This window comes from Hippopotamus amphibius, chromosome X (genome assembly GCF_030028045.1).
Source record: "Hippopotamus amphibius kiboko isolate mHipAmp2 chromosome X, mHipAmp2.hap2, whole genome shotgun sequence".
In the NCBI taxonomy this organism is placed as follows: Eukaryota; Metazoa; Chordata; class Mammalia; order Artiodactyla; family Hippopotamidae; genus Hippopotamus; species Hippopotamus amphibius.
Window position 1 is genome coordinate 42,380,117 of NC_080203.1, and position 20,568 is coordinate 42,400,684.

At 39.2% G+C, this 20,568-nt stretch overlaps 1 protein-coding gene across 4 annotated transcripts in view; it reads left to right on the forward strand.

Moving 5' to 3' along the window:
* MORC4 (MORC family CW-type zinc finger 4) overlaps positions 1-18,530 on the forward strand; it is a 52,603-nt gene extending 34,073 nt beyond the window's left edge. For 2 of the 4 annotated variants that reach the window (XM_057718408.1, XM_057718411.1), the window contains 7 exons: positions 1,910-2,038; positions 3,742-3,810; positions 4,210-4,261; positions 5,640-5,815; positions 15,857-16,550; positions 16,859-17,142; positions 17,455-18,528. In XM_057718408.1, coding sequence (XP_057574391.1) covers positions 1,910-2,038; positions 3,742-3,810; positions 4,210-4,261; positions 5,640-5,815; positions 15,857-16,550; positions 16,859-17,142; positions 17,455-17,608 — 1,558 coding nt within the window. In that variant the 3' untranslated portion in view covers positions 17,609-18,528. Of the gene's footprint in view, positions 1-1,909; positions 2,039-3,741; positions 3,811-4,209; positions 4,262-5,639; positions 5,816-15,856; positions 16,551-16,858; positions 17,143-17,454 lie in introns of all 4 variants that reach the window. The other 2 variants (XM_057718409.1, XM_057718410.1) reach the window with 2 other exon arrangements.
* Positions 18,531-20,568: the final 2,038 nt, after the last annotated feature.

The following is a 20,568-nucleotide window of genomic DNA, read 5'->3' on the forward strand; positions in this document are numbered from 1 at the left end:
TTTTCAAAGAAATGCAAATTAAGATGAGATGGCTTTTTTGCCTTTTAAATAAGCAATGATTGATGCAATGAAACAGATGTTCCTGTATTGCTTGAGTGTGTATATGTATGTTATACAACATTTCCTGGCGGCAGAATGATGATTATTTATTGAGTACTTACTTACATGCCAGAGACTGGTTTAAGTTCTTTCCGTGTATTTATGTAATCATCACAACGACCCTATGAGATAGATAGATGATATTATTACTTCTTTACAAATGTAGACACTGATACACTGAGAGCTTAAGTAGTTTGTTCAAGATTAGATAAGTAGAAAGTGGTAGATCCAGTGTTCAAATATAGGCAGTCAGGCACCCAAACCCAAGTTCTTAACCACAACACTCTTCTGGAAGGATGCAATGAGAATATGGCATATTTATTTATTGCAAGTACTAGCTTAAAGCCTCTCTTATTTGCCTGGATGGGAAGATCTACCATGATCTGCATGCAGCCTGAGTCAGGGAGTTACTATCTCTAATGCTTGTCCCAGAGAGAGTAATTTTGGCATGCTTCTGCAAGAAACTCTTCTGTGTGTGTGCATGTAAAACCAAAGCTAATATGACCTTTCCTCTCCCCATTCACTACGGCTGAAACTCCTTTCTCTGGCTCTAAATAAAACAGTGGCTGTACAGAAATATATAGACAGCAGAGGTCAGGCCTGAGCTTAGAGTTTAGAGGTTGCAAGGCTGGAGCAGCCTGTAACTAGGAGATAGCCAAAAATGTGTATGAATTCTCTGTTAAAACAGAGTTTCAAACAAGAAGAGGAAATTATATTTGAGTGATAGACTTATGGGCACCTTTTATTTTCTTTTTTATATCTTTCCATATTTTCTAGTTTTTCTATATAAGCTTATATTGCTTTTATAACTAGAAAAAAGGCACCATTTAAAAAGATAAGAAAAATATTGAACTAAGACATAAAAGAATCATACCACTCTATTAAAATGTCTAAGAGCAGTGTAAATGTAACATACACAAAATCTGTCCTAAGCTAAATTATATGTTTTTCAAATTGGCCCTAGGTGCCCCTCTACCCTCTTTCTCTCTTTTCTCCAGCCGTCCCCTTTCCCACTCTGGTCTGCCTTTCACATATTAAATGCTGACTACTTCTATTATATATGGATCATCTCCTCTTACAGAGAAACAAATGTACTCTAAGGTGTAGGTGACTGGGTTACACTTCCTAGAGGAGATGAGAATGGTATGTGTTTTAAGAGTAGAACTCTAGAAGAATTTTCTCTTAACAACTCAGTTGTTGGACTGGAGCCACCATTTCTAGTTATGAAATTTAATCAAATTTATGTTACTTTTTAAGATTAACTTTGGGAATATCAACCTAGTAAAATTTTGATTTAAGTATAAACAAAGACTTTTTGAAAGGAAAAAAAAAGGACTAGGGAGCCTGTGAGGAAATGGGGGAAACATTTTAATGACAGTGCTTCAGTGACTCACAAATGCATTACAAATCTGTCATGGGATTGGATAGAAGCAAATAAAATGATTCTGTGGGTTTTATTTTTTAGTAATATTGTAATATATATAAAATTTTTGCTGATTAATAAATTTAAAGTTATCTTTTTGTTTGCTTAAGGATAAGATTCCAGGATAAGTAGTATTAACCTCTATAACATGGTGGGTCACCAGGTTAATACTTGCTACTATTTTTCGTATCCACATCTGGTCTGTTTCCATGATTATTTTTATCTGTGAAGTTTAAGATATATACATTTTAAACACCAGGACTATAACATTTCTAACACATTTCATATATAAAATCATGTTCTTTCACTTTTAGGGTATGCCTTTCTAACGTAAGACAGAGTACAGAGCTAGGATATACAGTCATACGTATGTTTTCCTTCATTTAGGAAGATTCCTGACCAGACATGGGTACAGTGTGATGAGTGTCTTAAATGGAGGAAGCTTCCTGGCAAGGTTGATCCATCTACATTACCTGCAAGATGGTTTTGTTACTATAATTCCCATCCAAAGTACAGGTAAGGTTCAGACTCAGTATTATGCCAGAGATAACTCCTGATTTGTCCCTGTATTCTAAAACACTTTTCATCTCAAGTCCACACACTTCACCCTGGCATTCAAGCCCCTGTGTTAACTGGTCCCACTCTACCTATTCATTGTATCTTAACACAAACCTTCTGCTTTAGCAGGCCAGTGACTTCACTCTTCCCCACGCATGCCATACATATTCCTTGCTCCATGACTCGATACTGTCATTCCACTTGCTTACAGTGACTTTCTGTATTCCTTCTGCCTATCTAAATCATATCCATCTGGTAAACTTAAGTATTTTGTGTGATACTTCTCATGTTGACAGTGGTGTACAGTTATTTTACTCTGGCTTCCTGTGGTATTTAATTCTCCACATTTGTTCACGTACTGTTTGAATTTTTTGGATGTTTTTCATATGTATATACTTGGGCTCTTCAGGAGATTGTAAACTATTTGAGAACAAGGGATTTGCCTTTCAGATTGAGTTGATAGTTTTCTTCATATGCTTCCTATGCTTGAATCTGTTGTAGTACCTATTGTACATTCAGTGCAGCTTGTTTACATGTTTGTCTTTCTAACATACCATGCGTTCCTTGAAGCAGCCAACATCTAGATAGTGCCTGTCATATCCATGTGCATTCATTTCAACAAATATTTTTTATATGACTCAGTCACATAGATTCATAGTGATAACTCAGTTTGCTTCAATTCAGTTGTGACTTTCTTAACTTTTTTCTGCAGGATAAGTGCTGATAGAAAAAACTGTACTAAACCAGAGTATGCTTTTTAGAAAAAAAAGTGTTTAAAATTGAGGAAATTAAATGAATGAAGTCCAGGTCTGTAAAGAACAAGCATTCCCCCATAGTCTCCAGATGTGCCTAAGTACCTCTTAGGGTTGTGTGATTAAAATGTGGGACTGAGTGCTTAGAAGTCTCATTTTTGAATCCTGTATATGCTATCAGTTTATACTTACTCCAGGACACGTAGCGTTCCAGGACACTTTGCCCCCTAATGAAATGGCTATAACGTAGGGTTTCCAATTATTATTAATTTTTGTTTCTTTGTAGGATTGCTTTTGTCCATTGAATACATTTTCTAGTACTCCTTTCAGCTTTTACTCCTAAAATTCTCTTCTTCGTGCTTTACATAATAGCAAACGTCTTTTCATTTATAGAATCCTCTTTTTCTCCTCTTTGCTCGTCTCTGTTCTGTCCCTTTTGCAATGTCAGCTCCTAGTCTCTTCTTGCTGCTCTCTATCATAGCCTCTGATTTTCCTCTTCAGGCATCATCACATGTTTCTGCTTCTAGACTGCACCTTGGGAATTACTTTCTTAGTACATGAGAGGCAAAAGACCTAGGTTCTAGTCTCAGCAATATTCTCTTCGTATGGAACCTCAAGCAAGTCTCTCTTGTGCTTGAACTTCGCTGTGTAAAAATAGAGATTATGCTTTAATGCTTTGAGTGTCTTGGGAGAATGGTGATATGTGCACCAAAAATAATGGTATGATATGGCTTGGAAAAAGAATTGCTACATGTTAACCTCCACACAGGTTTTGTAATATGGGTGGAATCTGAACTCTATAATCTTAGAGGGTGGTTAACCTGCCTTGTCATAGTTGTGAGGAAAGTAAAGGGCAAAAGTGAAGGGCACATTTTGTTTCTGAAAGATGATTTCTTCTCTGTACTGCAGGAGGTGCTCTGTACCAGAGGAACAAGAACTCATTGATGAAGACCTGTACTTGAGCAAAGCTAAGAAACAGTTGAGTATACCTGACGTGGTGTTCTGTATCATACAGTAGAAGAGCCTGACCCTTCCTAATAGGACAGGGGAATTTTGAGAAGAGAGATGATTTTTTTTAATGATTTCCCTGTTCACCTCTCTGGTCTTTCAGTTCTTTATTCTTTCTAATCAGCTCCCGAATGTCTCAACTAATGATTGACTTTAGTCTCTCTCCCTCTCCCCTCCACTCCTTTTGATAGGGCATTTGAAATCTCTTTTCAGTAGCAGAGTTTAGGAAGGAACCCTTAGTTACTCAACAAGGCTCACACTACTTCTGGTTTAGAAGGAACATTATAACCTAAATCTATAATTGGTGTAATCCATTTCAGGCTGAGAAATTTCATGAGTGAACTAAAGAGCACTTTTATCTTCTCCTAGAGATCAAACTGTTGAGAAGAAGAAGGTACCAATGGAAAGTGAGAGCCACCAGGTGAGAGAGAGTCCACCCTCTTCCTTTTCTTATGCAGCATTTTCCCCAGCAGAGGACATAGGTTGAAGGAAGCAGCGCTCCTGAAAGCTGCATAGAAATAACAAACCATTTGTTCTGGTGGTCTTTTTTCCACTGGCTCTTTTGATTTTGCTTCAATCTGCTGTTACTGATGTTCAGATCACCAAAAATAGAAAAGCCAAATCATTTATTGCCCAGATTTGGATTCAGTACTGATTGGACAGTGTGAATGTCACATTCGTGTCACAGAATATTAGGGTTATGTTCCATCCTCATACAGGCTGCTCCTGTTGAGTGTCTGGTTTTCCTCAGTCTCCTTTCTTCCAGGATTCAGGGGTGATTCCTTTCTCCTTCCTCTTGGGAAGAAGGGGTGGTTCTCTGTGCCCCTCCCCCATCCCTGCTTTCAGGCTGGCTGGCTTTATAAAGACTCTGCTGTTTTGAATTTTCAGGAGCACTGTCTCTCGGACATGGTTGCCCAGCTCCGGACGCTGAAGGGTGCAATAAGGTTGGCCGTCCTTTCAGGGACACTCCTTTCCTGACAGCCACCATAGCACCCATATATCTTCCCCACCCAACCTTGCCTTTCTGCATGATTTTCCTCTTGACCCTCTTTCCCAGAGATATCTGCTAGTAGCATGTTAGATTCACTTTCCACCCACTTCGTCAGGGTAGGTCAGACTGGTGAGGATAGAGGCAATTAAATACTAATTCTTCTTCTGACACCCTACTGAGACTCAGGTGTATTAATAAGCAGGTTGCATACCCTACTGTCTTGGCTTAATAGTCTGATCTAGAGATTGGGAGATTTCCTGGGCCTGCCCTGTCCTCATTCAGTTTACCTCCCCTTTATACTCCTTCACCTTCATCATTCATGCTATCTTCATAAGCTGGCTCTCCCCCGAGATCCCACATGCATGTCTCTGTGTGTGTGCAATATGAATATATATTAGTCTCTCGCATGCATTTCTCCAAGACCAGCACAGACACTTGCTGCAGTGCTTATTCCCTCCATCCCTTCCCTCATCACAGATCTCAGAGGAGTGAAAACCCAGCCTTAAACTGGGTCACATGAGAGAATTAGACAGTGATTAGGGGCCCTGGGTTTGTGTTGTGGGTGGGATGACTCTAGGAGCCAATAAGTGAGTTGGGGAGGTCTGCCGATGTCCAGCTGATAAGGTTATAACTGAACATGCCTGGGGTCAGTGTTCTAGTGTACATTACTGCGCGCTGTTTGTTTTGTGTAGGAAACAGTTTCTTTTTATTTGGCCAAGTGTTCTTTCCTAGCATCAGAAGGATTGACTCATCCTTTGGTATTTGGTTTGAAATTGGAATTTTTATGAATTATTTCTTTCTTTGCTAGGTATTCACTAATCCACTGAAGATCCCTTCTATTCAAGATATGGATGACTTGAATAATAAGACGACTGGATATGAGGGAGTTGATAGCCCTAGCCGGCTTTCATCTGTTGGAGAAGAAAGCAGAACACCTGCTCTTCAACTTAAGCCTCTGGATTCCAGTGTTTTTCAGTTTTCCAGGTGGGTAAGAAAGCATAGACTCTTTTCAGTACTAAGGCACAGGGTTTGTTTTCCTGTAAAATAAATTGGTACGGTTATCACGTTTATGTTTTTCCTAAGGCCTGGCATGGACTTCAGAAGGAGAAACACCAGTTTGGGTTGATAGAATTGTATGTTGTGTGTATCCCCCAGTTTTCAACATTATAACTGTCATGTCAAGTCTATCGATCTAGCTTTCCTTTTTTTTTTCTTTTTTTTTTCTTTTTTTGCTTTTTTGAGGTGATCATCTCAGGAATGCTCTTTTATGGGTTACGTATTCACATTATGTTGGGAATTGTGTACGTGAACTAATGGACATGAAAATTCTTTGAAAAGCATAATGTACTATACAAATGTAAGCTAATGTTACATAGATAAGCATTGTTTCTTTCCTTAAGTTTAGGATATTGAAATCCCATGGGGCCCCATAGGCCTAGCACATGTTGGCCACACATAAAAATAAGTATTAGAAGTTTGTGCCATTAGGTAAGCCTTCTAGTTCCTTGTTTCCTAGGGTAAATTTTTAGTATAGGCTTAGTCTTGGGATTTACTTGTTCATCTTCTAGCACCTTATAAATATTATTTTGGTAGTCTTTACAACAGAAATCTTCTTAAATATCAGGAATATTTGAAGCACTATGACTGCCCCTGTGCTGCCATGAGACTGGAACTCGGGGCTGCGGATCATGACTTGCTTTCTCTTCCCACTGTGCTTCTCACTTCTGGCAGTGCCAAGCCATAGGGAAGGTACAGAGTTGCTCTCTAATAGTAGAAACTTCTGTAGTGCTCAGTAATATGACTGTTATATAGTAGGTTGTAAAGTTTTCATTAACCCTTTTCTGTTTGGATATTTTCTTAACAAACTGTAGGAAAAAAGCAATGGAATATTTAATAGGGTAAAAGTGATTCCTGCCCCTGTCTCTGCCAGTGTTACTGATTCCTTTCCCTCTTTCTTGCTTCTTAAGTGGGTCTTTTCAGCTTCCCACCTAGGCAAACATCTGTTTATGTGTGCAAGTCCCCTATTCAGTGATTCTTCCACAATTAAGCCTTGCAGTTATTGAAAGAACACCATGTCTCCCTGAGCATGAGCAAAAGGAAGTAAACTGTTAGGAGAAAAACCAGTAGAACTCTGAAAGAATTAAATGAGAATCTGTATGAAAGCATCAAGAACAGTGCCTTGGAAGAGAGTAGGTACTCAGTAACTAATGGTTGAATCAAGTCATATTGAAGGAGCTATTTCTAAGATAGAATTATGCAACAAGGGAGTAAGAAATATAGCCTAGTCGGTCTCGGGGTTTGAGTCTAATTCCATCCGTAGTTTTCCAGCTCCCATTTTAGGTTGGGAGGGGTGCACAGTAAAGTGATGTGTTTTTTCAAAGCACATTGTTACCTCTCTACCTTGATCTCCTTGAGATGGTCATGTATCAGAATTGCCACTGGAGTATCAAGGTGTCATTGCTCTTGAAGGCTGTCTTTTCCCTGCTGTGACCACTTTTCCTTTCTCTTTCTTCAGTGTTTCTTTTGGTACTGTCTAGTGAATTTTGGTAATCTGAAGGAGATAACAAATGCTAACCTATGTGCGTATTTTATGAGTGCAGTATGTCAGTACATCCATTGGGTGGCATACTTCATCAGTCTTAATTAGGATTTCTGTATGAGTCTCTATGGAACTGCTATATCCAGAGCTGGGTTTTGGCTCTGGAGGACAGGCAGAGTACTTTCACTATGTGTAATTTTAATTTGAGAATACTATTCTTTCAAGAGATATATGATAATTGATGCTGCTCATGCCATATGTTTCATGTAAGGTCAATAAATGATATGTCGTTTCAAGCTACACGTATAGGGGAATTCAAATTTCATAGAAGAAAATTAAGGTGCCCAAGAGTTTAGTATAAAAGGTTTTCTGAGAAAACCATGTTAAGGGAATAATTGCTTTAGTCAAGGGTTGCAAAGGTCTCCTTTGTTATCAAAACCTGAAGCTGATAAGGGTCCTTGGGTCATGTAGTACAGCTCTTTAACTCTAGATAAAACAAAGCCTACACTATCCAAGAGTGTTTTAAAAATTTCTAGTGGAGTAGATTATAAACCTAGAAGGTGTTCCAGAGGTGGCATTGGAAACAGCTTTGTGAGTCTCATGAATCTAGCAAGGGGAGGGGAAGACCTGCAGTAAAGAGTAAGTTTAGCTAGTATTTATGTAAGCAAGCATAACCTTTTAGGGGAAGACAGCTTATATCTGGTAAAGGAAATAGTCCCCTTTCTGTTCATTCATTCTACATATATTTGGGTGCTTACTATATGAAAGCAGTGTTCTAAGGCAGTGATGGAATCAAAGATGGAGCTTATGGTACTCAAAGTTATATGTGTAAGCATCCCTGGTACATGCTAGGTTTCATATGAGTGGTATGAGCTAAGGTCTAAAGTAGCCATAAGTACTCAGACAAAGGTGAGAATTAGTGGCTGCAATTTATTTAGATATTTAGGGAAGCTTTGAGTAAGCTATATGTCAAAGGCTAATTATTTCATGTTTTTAAAAGAATAACCTAAAAAATCCAAATTACATTGTAATGGTGGAAGGAGAGGAGAAAAGACATTCTAATATATTTAAAGGAATATTTGAAACAAAATACATGAGCTAGGAATAGAAAAACAATTTTGCAAATGAATAAGATTGATTCAAGAGCCAGTATTAACATTTTTAAAGTATGATCTTTGAGAAAGACTTCCAGAATGGCAAAATGAGTAATGTGGTGAACTCTTTCACCAACAAGTACCCATGTAACTGGAAAAAATTATTAAACAAAACAATCTTTCCTAGTTCCTAGAAATTGTCTTAGGGGCATACAGCAAGTACAGAAACATTCAAGGAGATCTATTAAATCTCAGAAAGAACAACAAGAGTCTTTGGCATTTAGTCTGCTCCCATCCCCCTCCAAGCTATGTTTTATGAAGACTACTCATGAAGCTCTAATCCAGGTGGGTGTGGTCAACCAGCTGGGGGCTCCCTCTCTTCCTAGCTCCTAGTCTAGAGCTATGGTTTCACCTGGAAGGTTCAGGCCTCTGACATTTCTCATATCCCCCAGGTCTGACTTGCAGGAGCTCTATTCCAAGCAGACTCAAGAGGACTGGGTCTCTTCTCCCACCCAACTTTCTCTTCCCCCACTCAGCCCCCACTCAAAGGGTGGAAGCACTCACCTAAGAACAGCATGCTGACAATCCTGGACTCCTATTGCTCCAGCCACAACTTACCTATAAGGCAGAGGTTCGTGCCAGAAGGAGCAAGCCAAAAATCGTCCCAGCACCCATTTGTGAAGAAAAGACTTCCCTCTTAGACAGTGGGCCACTGTCCCTGCCATCGATTCTTGCACAGTGGCACAGAGGTTCTGCTTAGGGAGAAAGGCAGGACTTACAGATGAAGAACTCCTAAGTTACACCCAAAGGAACTAACAGATCATGAAGAATTCCATTCCTAAAGGCATTTTAACAAACAATGGAAATCTTAGTGGAGAGCAATTAAGAGGGCACTCATAGCTCCTTGATACAAGTTACAACATGCAAAATGACTACATAATCGTAAATTTGGTAACAGAGAGAAGCAAGCAAAAAGACATCCAAGAAGAGCACTCCTGGGATCATAGTCAACCCTGGGGGTTAGGAAGGCTGTGTGTAAGCACAAGACTGCACTCATTCAGGACACAAGGTGTACTTGAAAGCAGTCCCCAAGCCTCACACAGATCAAACAACGGAGAGCAGGAGCCTCACTGGTACTAGGGACTTAAACACAACCTCTAATCAACCACTGGATAAACAGTAAGCTACTCTGACTCGGGCCACTCCTAGGAAGCCAGGCTTAAAAGTAAAATCACACATATCCCTGGTAGTCTGGAAGACTGTGCACATGCTCAAGGCTGTGCCTTCTCAGAGGTGATTGGAGAGGGAAATCCAAGCTACTGCTACCTGGCTGAATGTAGGATAGAAACGTGAATTCCTTGAACTATGATAGCAGCCTCCAAGCCACACATATATCCAGTGGTAAAGAGTAAAAATCTAACTGGCTAAGGGGACTTAATTATAACTTTTGACCTGTGTGGACTCAGAGTAACTCCTAGATGGCCAAATAAAAGATAAAAATCAAAAAGAAATCTGAGCAGGAGCATTAGAGGTTGCATACTACAGGGGAAACAAATTTCATAGAGTCAGTTCAGCCAAGTCACTAAAAACCAACCCAGCAAACAATGGCAACAACCACTCAGGGATGTGGGAGTTGCTATACTGTATTATCTAAAATATCAATTGTCAACAAAAAATTATGCCACATGCAAAGAAACATGAAAGTATGACTTGTACATGGTGGGGTGGCGGGAAGCAGGTAATAGAAACTGCTCCTAAAGAGACCCAGATGTTGGATTTAGAAACAAAGACTTCAAAGCAGCCATTATAAATATGTTCAAAGAAATAGAGGAGACCATGTTTCATCAAGTGCAGAATATTAGTAAAGGGACAGAAATTATTTTTAAAAAGAACCAAACGAAAATTCTTGAGGTAAAATGTGTAATAACTAATGTGAACATTTCACTAAAGGGACTCAGCAGCACGTTAGGGTTGGCAGAAGAAACAGTAAACTTGGAGATACAGTAATTATAGATTACGCTGTCTGAAGAATAGAGAGAAAAAAGGATGAAGAAAATTGAAAAGAGCCTCAGAGAAATGTAGGACACCATTAAGTGCACCAGCATATGCAAATTAAGAGTACAAGAAGGAGAGGAGAGGGAGGAAGAGTCAAAGAAATAATGGCTAAAAACGTTCCAAATTTGATGAAAAACATTAATTTACACATCCTAGAAGCTCAGGTAACTCAGAATAGGATAAAAGCAAAGAGATTTGCAGCCATACAGTGAAAATATTGTGAAAATATTGAAAGCCAAAGGCAAAGAGAATGTCTTGAAAGCAGAAATAGAAAAATATTTATATGTAAAAGAGAACCCCAATAAGATTACCCTCTGGCTTCTCATCAGAAACAGTGGAAACCAGGAGGCAATGGGATGAAATATTCATAGTACTTAAAGAAAGACTTTTAACCAGGAATCATAAATCCAATAAAACTATTTTTAGAAAATGAAGGTGAAGTATGTTCTTATGTAAACAAAAGCTGATGGAATTTGTTTCTAGCAAAACTGCCATACAAGAAATACTGAAAAGAGTTCTTCACCTTGAAAACAAGTGACACCAAATAGTAATTCAAATGCACATGAAAAGACAGAGTACTGGCAGTGGTAACTGTAATTAATTATAAAAGACAACACAGTGGCATATTTCCTCCTCTTTCTATTCTTAACTGATGTAAAGAATAATAGCATAAACAATATGTATATATTTATACATAGTTTTATATATGTATATAATTTTATTGTTGGGCTTGTCTACAGATATAAAATGTTTGCCAATAACAGCATAAAAGAAGTGGGTGGGAGCAAAGCTGTATTGGAGTAGGGAAATAACACCAGATGGTAACTCAGAGCCACAGTAAGAAATAAAGAAAATTAAAAATGGAAAAATAAGGTTGATTTAACAAACTCTATAAATATTATAAATATGTCCTTGCTCTACTTTCTTCTCTTTGTTTCCTCAAAAGACATAACATTACGTAAAGTAGTAATTGTAGTAATATATTGTTAGATTTGTAAATGTTAAACTAGAAAATATCCACATAACATGAAAAGAGGGAAAGTGAAGGAAAAAAAGAAAGAAGGCATGACACATATAGAAAACAGAAAGCTAAATAGTGGACATCAGTTCTGACATAACAACAACATTAAATGTGATGATTAAACAATCCAATCAGAAGATGGAGATTATCCAATTGGATTTTTTACATATACAAATATAATATCTATACACTTTATATTCAGAGATACAAATAGGTTGAGAATAAAAAGATGAAAAAAGGCATTCCATATAAACAGCAACCATAAGAGAGCTAGAGTGGCTATATTAATATCAGAAAAAATAATAGACTTTAAACAGAAAATGTTACTAGATATAAAGAGGGACATTTCATATTGATAAAGTCCATTAGGAAGATATAAAAATTATACCCATATATGGACCTAACAACAGAGCCCCCAAAATGCATGAAGTAGAAGCAGACAGAATTGAAGGGAGAAATAGACAATTTAACAATAATAGTTGGAAACTTCAATATCCCACTTTCAATAATGGGTAGAAGATCAACAAGGAAATAAAAGAGTTGAAGAATGCTATAAACCAACTGGACCTGACAGATATGTGCAGAACACCTCACCCCAAAACAGCATAATACATATTCTACTCAAGTGCATATGGAATATTCTCCAGAATAGACCATATGTTAGACCATAAAACTAGCCTCAACAAATTTAAAAGAGTTGACATCATACAAAGGATGTTCTCCAACCACAGTGGAATTAAATTAGAAATCAGCGACAGAAGGAAATTTGGGAAATTCACAAATATGTAGAAATTAAATAACACACTCCAAAATAACAAATGAGTAAAAGAAGTCACAAGGGAAATTAGAAAATACCTAGAGATGAAAATGAAGATAAGATATACAGAAGATTATGAGTTGAAGCTAATGAGGTAGTCAGAGGGAAAATTATATTTGTAAATGCTTATATTAAAATTGAAGAAATATCTCAAGTTGGTAACAAACTTCCACCTTAAGAAACCACAAAAATGAGAGCAAGCTAAACCGAAATCAAGCAGAAATAAGGAAATAAAGATCAGAATGGAAATGAAACAGAGAATAGAAAAGCAATAGAGAAAATCAGTGACACCAAAAGTCAGCTCTTTGAAAGGAACAACAAAAATTAAGAAAACAGTTAATGAAATAACTCCAATTATAGTAGCTTCAAAAACAGAATATTTGGGAACAAATTTAACAGAAACACGAGCTAGAGTTGTATACTGAAAACTACAAAATATTGTTAAATGAGAGTAAAGAAGACCTAAACAAATGAAAAGTCATTTCATGCTTGTGGATCAGCAGATTTAACGTTAAGAGCACAATACTCCCCAAATTGAGCTACAGATTCAACACAGTCCCTGTAAAAATATCAGCTGGCTTCTCTGCAGACAGCCAATGGAGGAATATGACAGAAAGAAAAAAGAAAATGAGAAGAAACTATGTAGTTGGAAAATAATTCCTGGTATGTAAACCCTAAATTAACCTTTACTAAATCAGAGAATACTGGTCTGGAATAAGAATTGATTCCTCGAGGGAAGAACCAGAAGTATTTACAGAACCAGTAAGTAAAATCCATTCATTGTCTCTCATTAGCATAATAGTTCCTTTTTTGATTGCCTCTTATTCGCAAAATTTTGTTCCCTCATCCCCATGTAGCACAGTTAAGCTACCTTCTGTTAATGAGCTTATACTTTAGTGGGAAACCTGCAGTACACACACACACACACACACACACACACACACACACAAACACACAGTAGAAAGTAATATATATTACATAGAGAGTGCTAAAGTGCTATAGGATTTCAGAAGTGGCATTTGAACTGGACTTAAGACCTGCAGTGTTGAGCAGGAGAAGTGTATTCCAATCAAAAGAAGCAGCCTGAGATATCGTGGGGTATTCTGTTTGGCTGTTATCTTTAAGGGGAAGTAGTGAGAGATAAAGCTAGGGCCAAATTATATCCCAGCTCTGCCATTTACTAGCTACATGACCTTCGGGAAGTTATTTAACCTCTCTAGGCCTGAATATCCTCTTTTTAAAATGAAGATAAAAATGCCTCCTCCCTCAGGGTTATTGGGAGAATTGGGTGAGACCATACCCATTAGGACCTGTCTGGCACAGAGTACATGCTCAGTAAATGTTTCCTGTGTTTTGGAATGGAAAAGCTTGAATACCAAGCTAAGACATTTGAGCTTTTATGTTGTGGGGAACAATAACTAAAGATTGGAAATAGGGAGGTGACATAATCAGAGCAATACCCTAGGAAGATTAACTTGGCAGTGGGTGATCTGGAGGTGTTATAAGGGGAGATTGAAGGAAGCCATTGCAGTAGTCCAGGAGAGGTAATGAGAGCTTGAACTTGGGTATTGATAGTGGTAGAACGATATAAAATTACCGAGAGTTTGGTGGTGTCATAACACAAATAGGAAACTTAGGAGAGGGAGCAGGTTTGAAGGTGAAAGGTCAGTTTTATACATACCGAGTGAGATACCAGTGAGACCTCTGGAAAGAAATGTGTAATAGGCAGTTGGAAATTCAGTGCTGGGGATCAGGGTTGGGAAAATAACTTGGAAGTTATCTTCCAGAAGTTAGAGCCAAACGATTGTATGAGATTACCAAAGAAAAGAAGTGTAGGGGGACTTCCCTGATGGTTCAGTGGTTAAGACTGTACTCCCAGTGCAGGGGGGTGGGGTGGGATTGGGGCGGATTCCATCCTTGGTCAGGGAACTAGATCCTGCATGCCACAACTAAAAAAAAAGAGAAAAAAGAAAGATCCTGCATGCCACAGCTAAAGATTCCGCATGCTGCAACTAAAGATCCAACGTGCCACAACTAAAAAATCCCACATGCCGCAACAAACAGCACAGCCAAATAAATAAATAAATGATTAAACAATTAAATAAAAAGAAATGTAGGGAGAGAAGAGAGGATAAAGACAGAATCCTTAGAGGTGGGAAAATGAAGAGAAGGCAGATAATTTGACTTAAATTGCCTTTCATGAAACTTTGTTGTTGCTATTTAGTATCCTGTACCCTTCCTTCATACCTGCAAACTGCTCGTTTTACTATCATCCTCAGTACCACCGCTAAATGGACCATCTACAGTGGCCGGTACGTGTGTTTAAAGATGGGTGTATTTGTTCTTACATAGTCCCTAAGTCCTTTTGTTTTCTTCCTAAGACTGACACAAGATCTATTAAGATGACAGACCAGTTTTATTTCTGGGTGAACACTAGTTCTGAAGAACATTCAAGGCATTCTAAGAAGCTAAGGTTTGAGATGTCTTACAGTTGTTCCCAGAAATTGCAGAGAAATACGGGCAGCCTTGAGATATGGTGGCCAATAATATGCCTGGCTCTTTCTCTTTGAAAATTTGAATGTTAATTTTCACCTTGAAATTTCTTGGTTTTCTGGAGAGAGAGCAGAATAGTTATAAAGATAAAAATGGGGGTCCCATCCTGCTGCATGACATAAACTTGCCAATGGATCTCATTGGCATCAATTTCCTTGTTAGTTCCTGCAACCGTTAGTATGTATAGCAGCCATGAATGGAAGGTGATTTGAGATCACTGTCCTGGGCTTTCCTGAAGAATTGAGGGAGTGCCTGTCTGCCCTGACAGAGGGGAATTCCTTTGCCCTAAGTGAGGAATGATCTAAATTGGCCAATTCAGTTTCTTTGTTTCTGACCAGGGCCCTGTATTTTAATTAACTTTTACAAGTGGATAATGGGCAATAGCCACAATCCAGTTGGCTGGCAAAGGCGTTGTGTGGTGTTTCAGTGCAATATAAAAAATGTGCGTAAGTCTTTGATACTGGAAGGTTTTTGTGACACTTAAAAATTAACGACTTGGCTCGGTCTCCTCCACTTATTCCACTAGGCTTTTTATGACCTTTTTTTTTTTTTTTTTTTTTGCATTCTCATGTATTTTGCACGTGTATTTTTTTTGTTGTTTTTCTTCCTTTACTTGCCTTTCAGAAACTTCCAAGTCAGGCTGGTTTCAATCCTGTTTTCAGAAATCTTACGAAGTTCAGCCTGGTCCTGTTATATCCAGATGCTGACTCTTCATACCTTTCGATATACTCTGTCTCTCTTAACACACATTGGTATCTCAGCAAGTTGCTAAAGTGAAGTTTGGGGTTTTGGGTTTGGGGGTAAAGATGTATTCCTAACCTCAAATGATGTGTGAATAACAGAGTCAGTTTTAATATGGGAAATTTGAAGAGGGGCTCCATAGGATGAGAATATACTGAACTTGTATTGCGACAGCTTAAAATTTAATTTCCTCCTCTTCTTGCAGTAAGTACAAGTGGATCCTAGGTGAGGAACCTGTGGAGAAACGAAGAAGGCTCCAGAATGAGATGACAACACCTCCTCTAGATTATTCCATGCCTGGCCCTTACAGGAGGGCAGAGGCAGCAGTTGCCTACCCAGAAGGGGAGAACAGCCACGATAAATCCAGTTCTGAGAGAAGCACACCACCGTACCTTTCCCCAGAATACCCAGAAGCAATCAAGAATACCAGTCAGAGTAGGGAGGTCTCAGTTCTGTATTCAGGAGCCCAAGACCAACACCAGGGTTCCCTGCTCCCTGAAGAATTAGAAGATCAGATGCCAAGACTGGTAGCAGAAGAATCTAACAGAGGCAACACACACACAAACAAGGAAGAAGTAAGCAAGGGACCTTTTGTAGCTGTTGTCGGTGTTGCAAAAGGTGTTAGAGATTCAGGAGCTCCCATTCAGCTGATCCCTTTTAACAGAGAGGAGCTTGCTGAGAGGAGAAAAGCAGGTGAATCCTGGAACCCGGTGCCTTATTCTTCTGTGGCCTCTGCTGCAACTCCTGCTGCGGCTGTTGTGGAGAAAGGAAGAGGCTATGAGGAGAGCGGGGGTCGTAATACACCAAAGATGAAGAACCAAAGAGAGCTAGAAGAATTGAAGAGAACCACAGAAAAGCTGGAACGTGTTTTGGCAGAAAGGAATATGTTCCAGCAAAAGGTTAGCGTAACACCTTACCACTAGGAATGAGAGGCCATTGTAACCAAGGAACCAGAGAGATGGAACTGATGATCTCATGTTCTGTGTGGCCTTTAAACAAAATAAGCCATTGAATGCTTCTGTGATATATCTCAGATTGAGTGAACCCTAATGGGCTTCCCTCCCATATTTGGGGTTTGAAAAGGTCCATAAGTAGAAGAATATGTATAGAGGGATCACAGGGTGAATATATTCAGGAAAATTTGGGGCACTCTCCTTAGCTTTCAGTAGTATATGGGGTCATTGAATTTCTGTTTCTTGGACTGCAGGTGGAGGAGCTGGAACAGGAGAGGAATCACTGGCATTCTGAATTCAAGAAAGTCCAGCATGAATTGGTGACCTATAGTACCCAGGAAACGGAAGGCTTGTATTGGAGCAAGAAACACATGGGCTATCGCCAAGCTGAATTTCAGATTCTGAAAGCTGAGCTGGAAAGAACCAAAGAGGAAAAGCAGGAACTCAAAGAGAAACTGAAGGAGACAGAGACGCACCTGGAAGTGCTGCAGAAGGCTCAGGTCTCCTACCGGACCCCAGAGGGAGATGACCTAGAAAGGTTAATTACTAGGGTTTAGTTATCAGCTTGTGAGTGCTAATGGGAAGCCTCCCTTAGGACCCCCCGTTACTGGTCATAGATAAGGGAAGAAGCCTTAATTAAATCCTAGGCCACCAAGGATTGAGCAGTCACCTCTTAGGGAGCCGCAGCCAGTCTCCCGGTGCTTGGTGGCATTGTGCTTTCTTCTTTCTTTCTAGCTAATGGAAACATAATTATTGAGAAATGTAGGCCTGTTTTGAAGGAGCTTCATTTTGTTCTGTTGGCTAACGACTTCGTGTCATCTCTTCTCCTGTCCCTCACTCCATCATACAGGGCTTTGGCAAAGCTTACGCGGCTGCGTATCCACGTCAGCTATCTCCTTACCTCTGTCCTCCCTCACTTGGAGCTTCGTGAGATCGGGTTTGACTCAGAGCAAGTGGATGGGATCCTGTATACGGTGCTGGAGGCAAATCACATACTGGATTGAGCACCAGATACTCTATATCCCCTTCTCTACCCTCTCCTTTCCTCCTTCCCTCTCAACACCTCTCTCACTCTCTCACCCTCTCTCTCTCTCTCTCACCTTTATGCCTTACATGGAGAATCTTTGAGTAAATCCTGGCTCTTAATCAGTCTGCTTCTTATTCAGTCTTGGTGTGGAGAAAGAGGCTAGTTAAATAGGCTTTCAAGAGTTCCAGGAACAGAAAAGCAATAGTCACCCAACCAGGTGACCAGAAAGCTTTAACTTTCATGACTCAGATACTTGGCCTGTTTCATATCCTTTCTGAAATGATTTGTATTCATTTAGGTTAAATCAGTCAGCAAATATTGGGTCCAACATACCAGGTGTTTGGGGATAAGTGAAGAAGTATAACCCATGGTTTCAGCCTTCAGGGATCTAACAATCTAGTTGGAAACACAAGACACACACCAAGTTAACTGATTTGTACAGTGAGTAGTACAAACATGATAGAGAAGTTCTGGGGGAGGAAGAGTCAAGGGAGGCATCACAACAGAAATGGGACCTAAACTGAGGTTTGTTTAAAGAACAGGCATGACAACACAGTTAACAACGGTTGTTCTTTACGTGGTAGGACTATGATTGATATTTTTTTCTTCTTCCTATCTTCCTGCCTTTTTCAAATTTTCTATAATAAACCTGTTATTCTTCTTACATTGGAAAAATAAATTGTTTTTAAAAAAATGAGTAGGCTTGGATTTAGACATCAAATGAGAGACTGTGTGAAAATATAAGGTATTTTTTATATTTATAATTTGTTATGTTTAGCATTACCTCTGGAAGAACAACATGAAAGCAAGCGTGGAAAAAGCTGGAATGTAAAAAATATGGTAGGAGTGGTGGCTTAATGTAAAGGGAGCTAAGGTTAAATCATGACCCATCTGCCCACCCCCCTCTGTGCTTTTTGCATTTTAATAAGGAATTCTTGAAAAAGAAATCTTCAAGGCTCAATTTTTTTAAAATGTGTATCACCACAGCTGTGGGATTTAAGGTAGCGGGGGAGGTATTTTCAAGCAGTGAGATCTATGTGATATCTCAGAATACACGTCGTACTTAATCTTCAGGCTAGTGCTGAGTGAGGGGTAGATCTTATGTTATCAGAAATGGTAAAACTTATACTCTTGTAAAAGTAGAGATTTTATTTATTCATTTCTTTATTGTATTTATATCGTGCATACTCCCCAAAGAGTTCAGGGTAGTCTTGAAAAGACAGTAACCAATGAACACATAAAAATATACCAACAGTGAAAAATAGAAAGTGATGGAGAAATTATAAAAGGGAGGTGGGATCAAACAGTCGGAAAAGGATTAGCTAGTTCAGAGGGATGTTTTGGATATTTATTTCTTCTCTTCAGAGTTACTTCAGAAGACTCTCCCAAACTTATTGTCACTTTTTTGAAAGGAGACCCATCACATATTCCAGTGGGACTGCAAGGGAGTAGGGGGAGGCTAGAGCCACACTTCACCAGTAGAATGAGTGCTGAAAGATAGCCCTGCCCCCTCTGCTCAGCTCACTGCTGCTCTTGCCTGCCATGTGATGAATTCTCACGTCAGACAGACCATGATATGGAAGGCCCTGGTTGTCTAAATACAAATTTACTGAGGGACGGCAGGTAGCACATTCAGCCATTCTCTCAGGAATACTTGTCCTTCAAATGAGGGCTGTGAAACGATGGGTCTTTGCACAATATGGAGGGGAGGATGGTACAGGGGAAAATTAAGAGCATTGACGATTCAGCCTGAGAGTGAAGAGAATGGGTTTGGGTGGGTGGGTGTGTGTGTGTGTGTGTGTGTGTGTGTGTGTTGGGTCAGCAGTGGGGCAGAGTGGGAAGGAGTGTAGGCAATTGGAATTTAAAATGAAAAAGGTGGAAAAAGTTTAACTCAACTTTAGTTGTGCTTACTCTCAGCCCATGTCCTAGTCTCAACCCCAAACTGCTCCTTCCAGCAAGAGTTATCTGTGTGAGTCCATTCACTACAATACCAGAGCTACCTTTCTGTTACCTGTTTACAGCGAAACCATACCAGCATGAGGTCCCTTTAACCAAAGTTAAATGCAACGGTGGAGAGATTGAAAAGTGTCACCCAGTCTTACCAGAGATTACAATGTCCTATGGAGGCAAAAGAAGAAAAAAGTAGACACCTCCTCCTGGCTATCCTGTTAGGTTAACATAATCATAATTCTCCTTTCAAATGTCTCTCAAATTTGCTTTTTAATTGTTCACTTCCACAATCAACATTTAGGTCCTTATGACCTGATGCCCTCCTGATTGAAATAGATTCTTAACTGGCCTCCCTTGTCTCCTATTCTCATTCATTCAATCCACTTTACTCGCTGTCACTAAATTGCTTTCAACAACCTCATCGTTAGGCCTCTGCCCAACGACTTGCAAGTGCTTTCAGTTGCCCACTGAGTGCAATACGAATTTTCATCTGGCTTCAGCTGTGCTCTCTAGACTCCCAACATTCCAAACACAAACCATATTCCATGCAAACAACTATTTTTCAGTTTCTGAACCTGCCTTGAGATTTTCTCCTTTTCTATCTTTGCCATTCCATTTCCTTTGCCTGGAATATTTTCCTTCATTATCTTTCCTTTGGCTCTGATATCACCTTTTTTTCCTGAAAAGTCCTCTGATTAATCTAGCCAGATACATTTTCTTTGAACATACAAGTTTTGTGTCACTTAGGCTCTTATCACAAGTGTCCTTGTCCTGTGTTCCCCATTAGAAAGCTCCGCATACAAATAAATTCAACTGCCTACTTGACATTTACACTTCTATGTCTCACAGGAATTTCAAATAAAACGTTAAAAATAAACAGTGACACACAATGACACACCCACACACACTCTGGAACTGTTCGCCCAATTTTACTCATTTAGAAAATGGCACCTCCACCCACCCAATGGAAACCTGGAAGTCATCCTT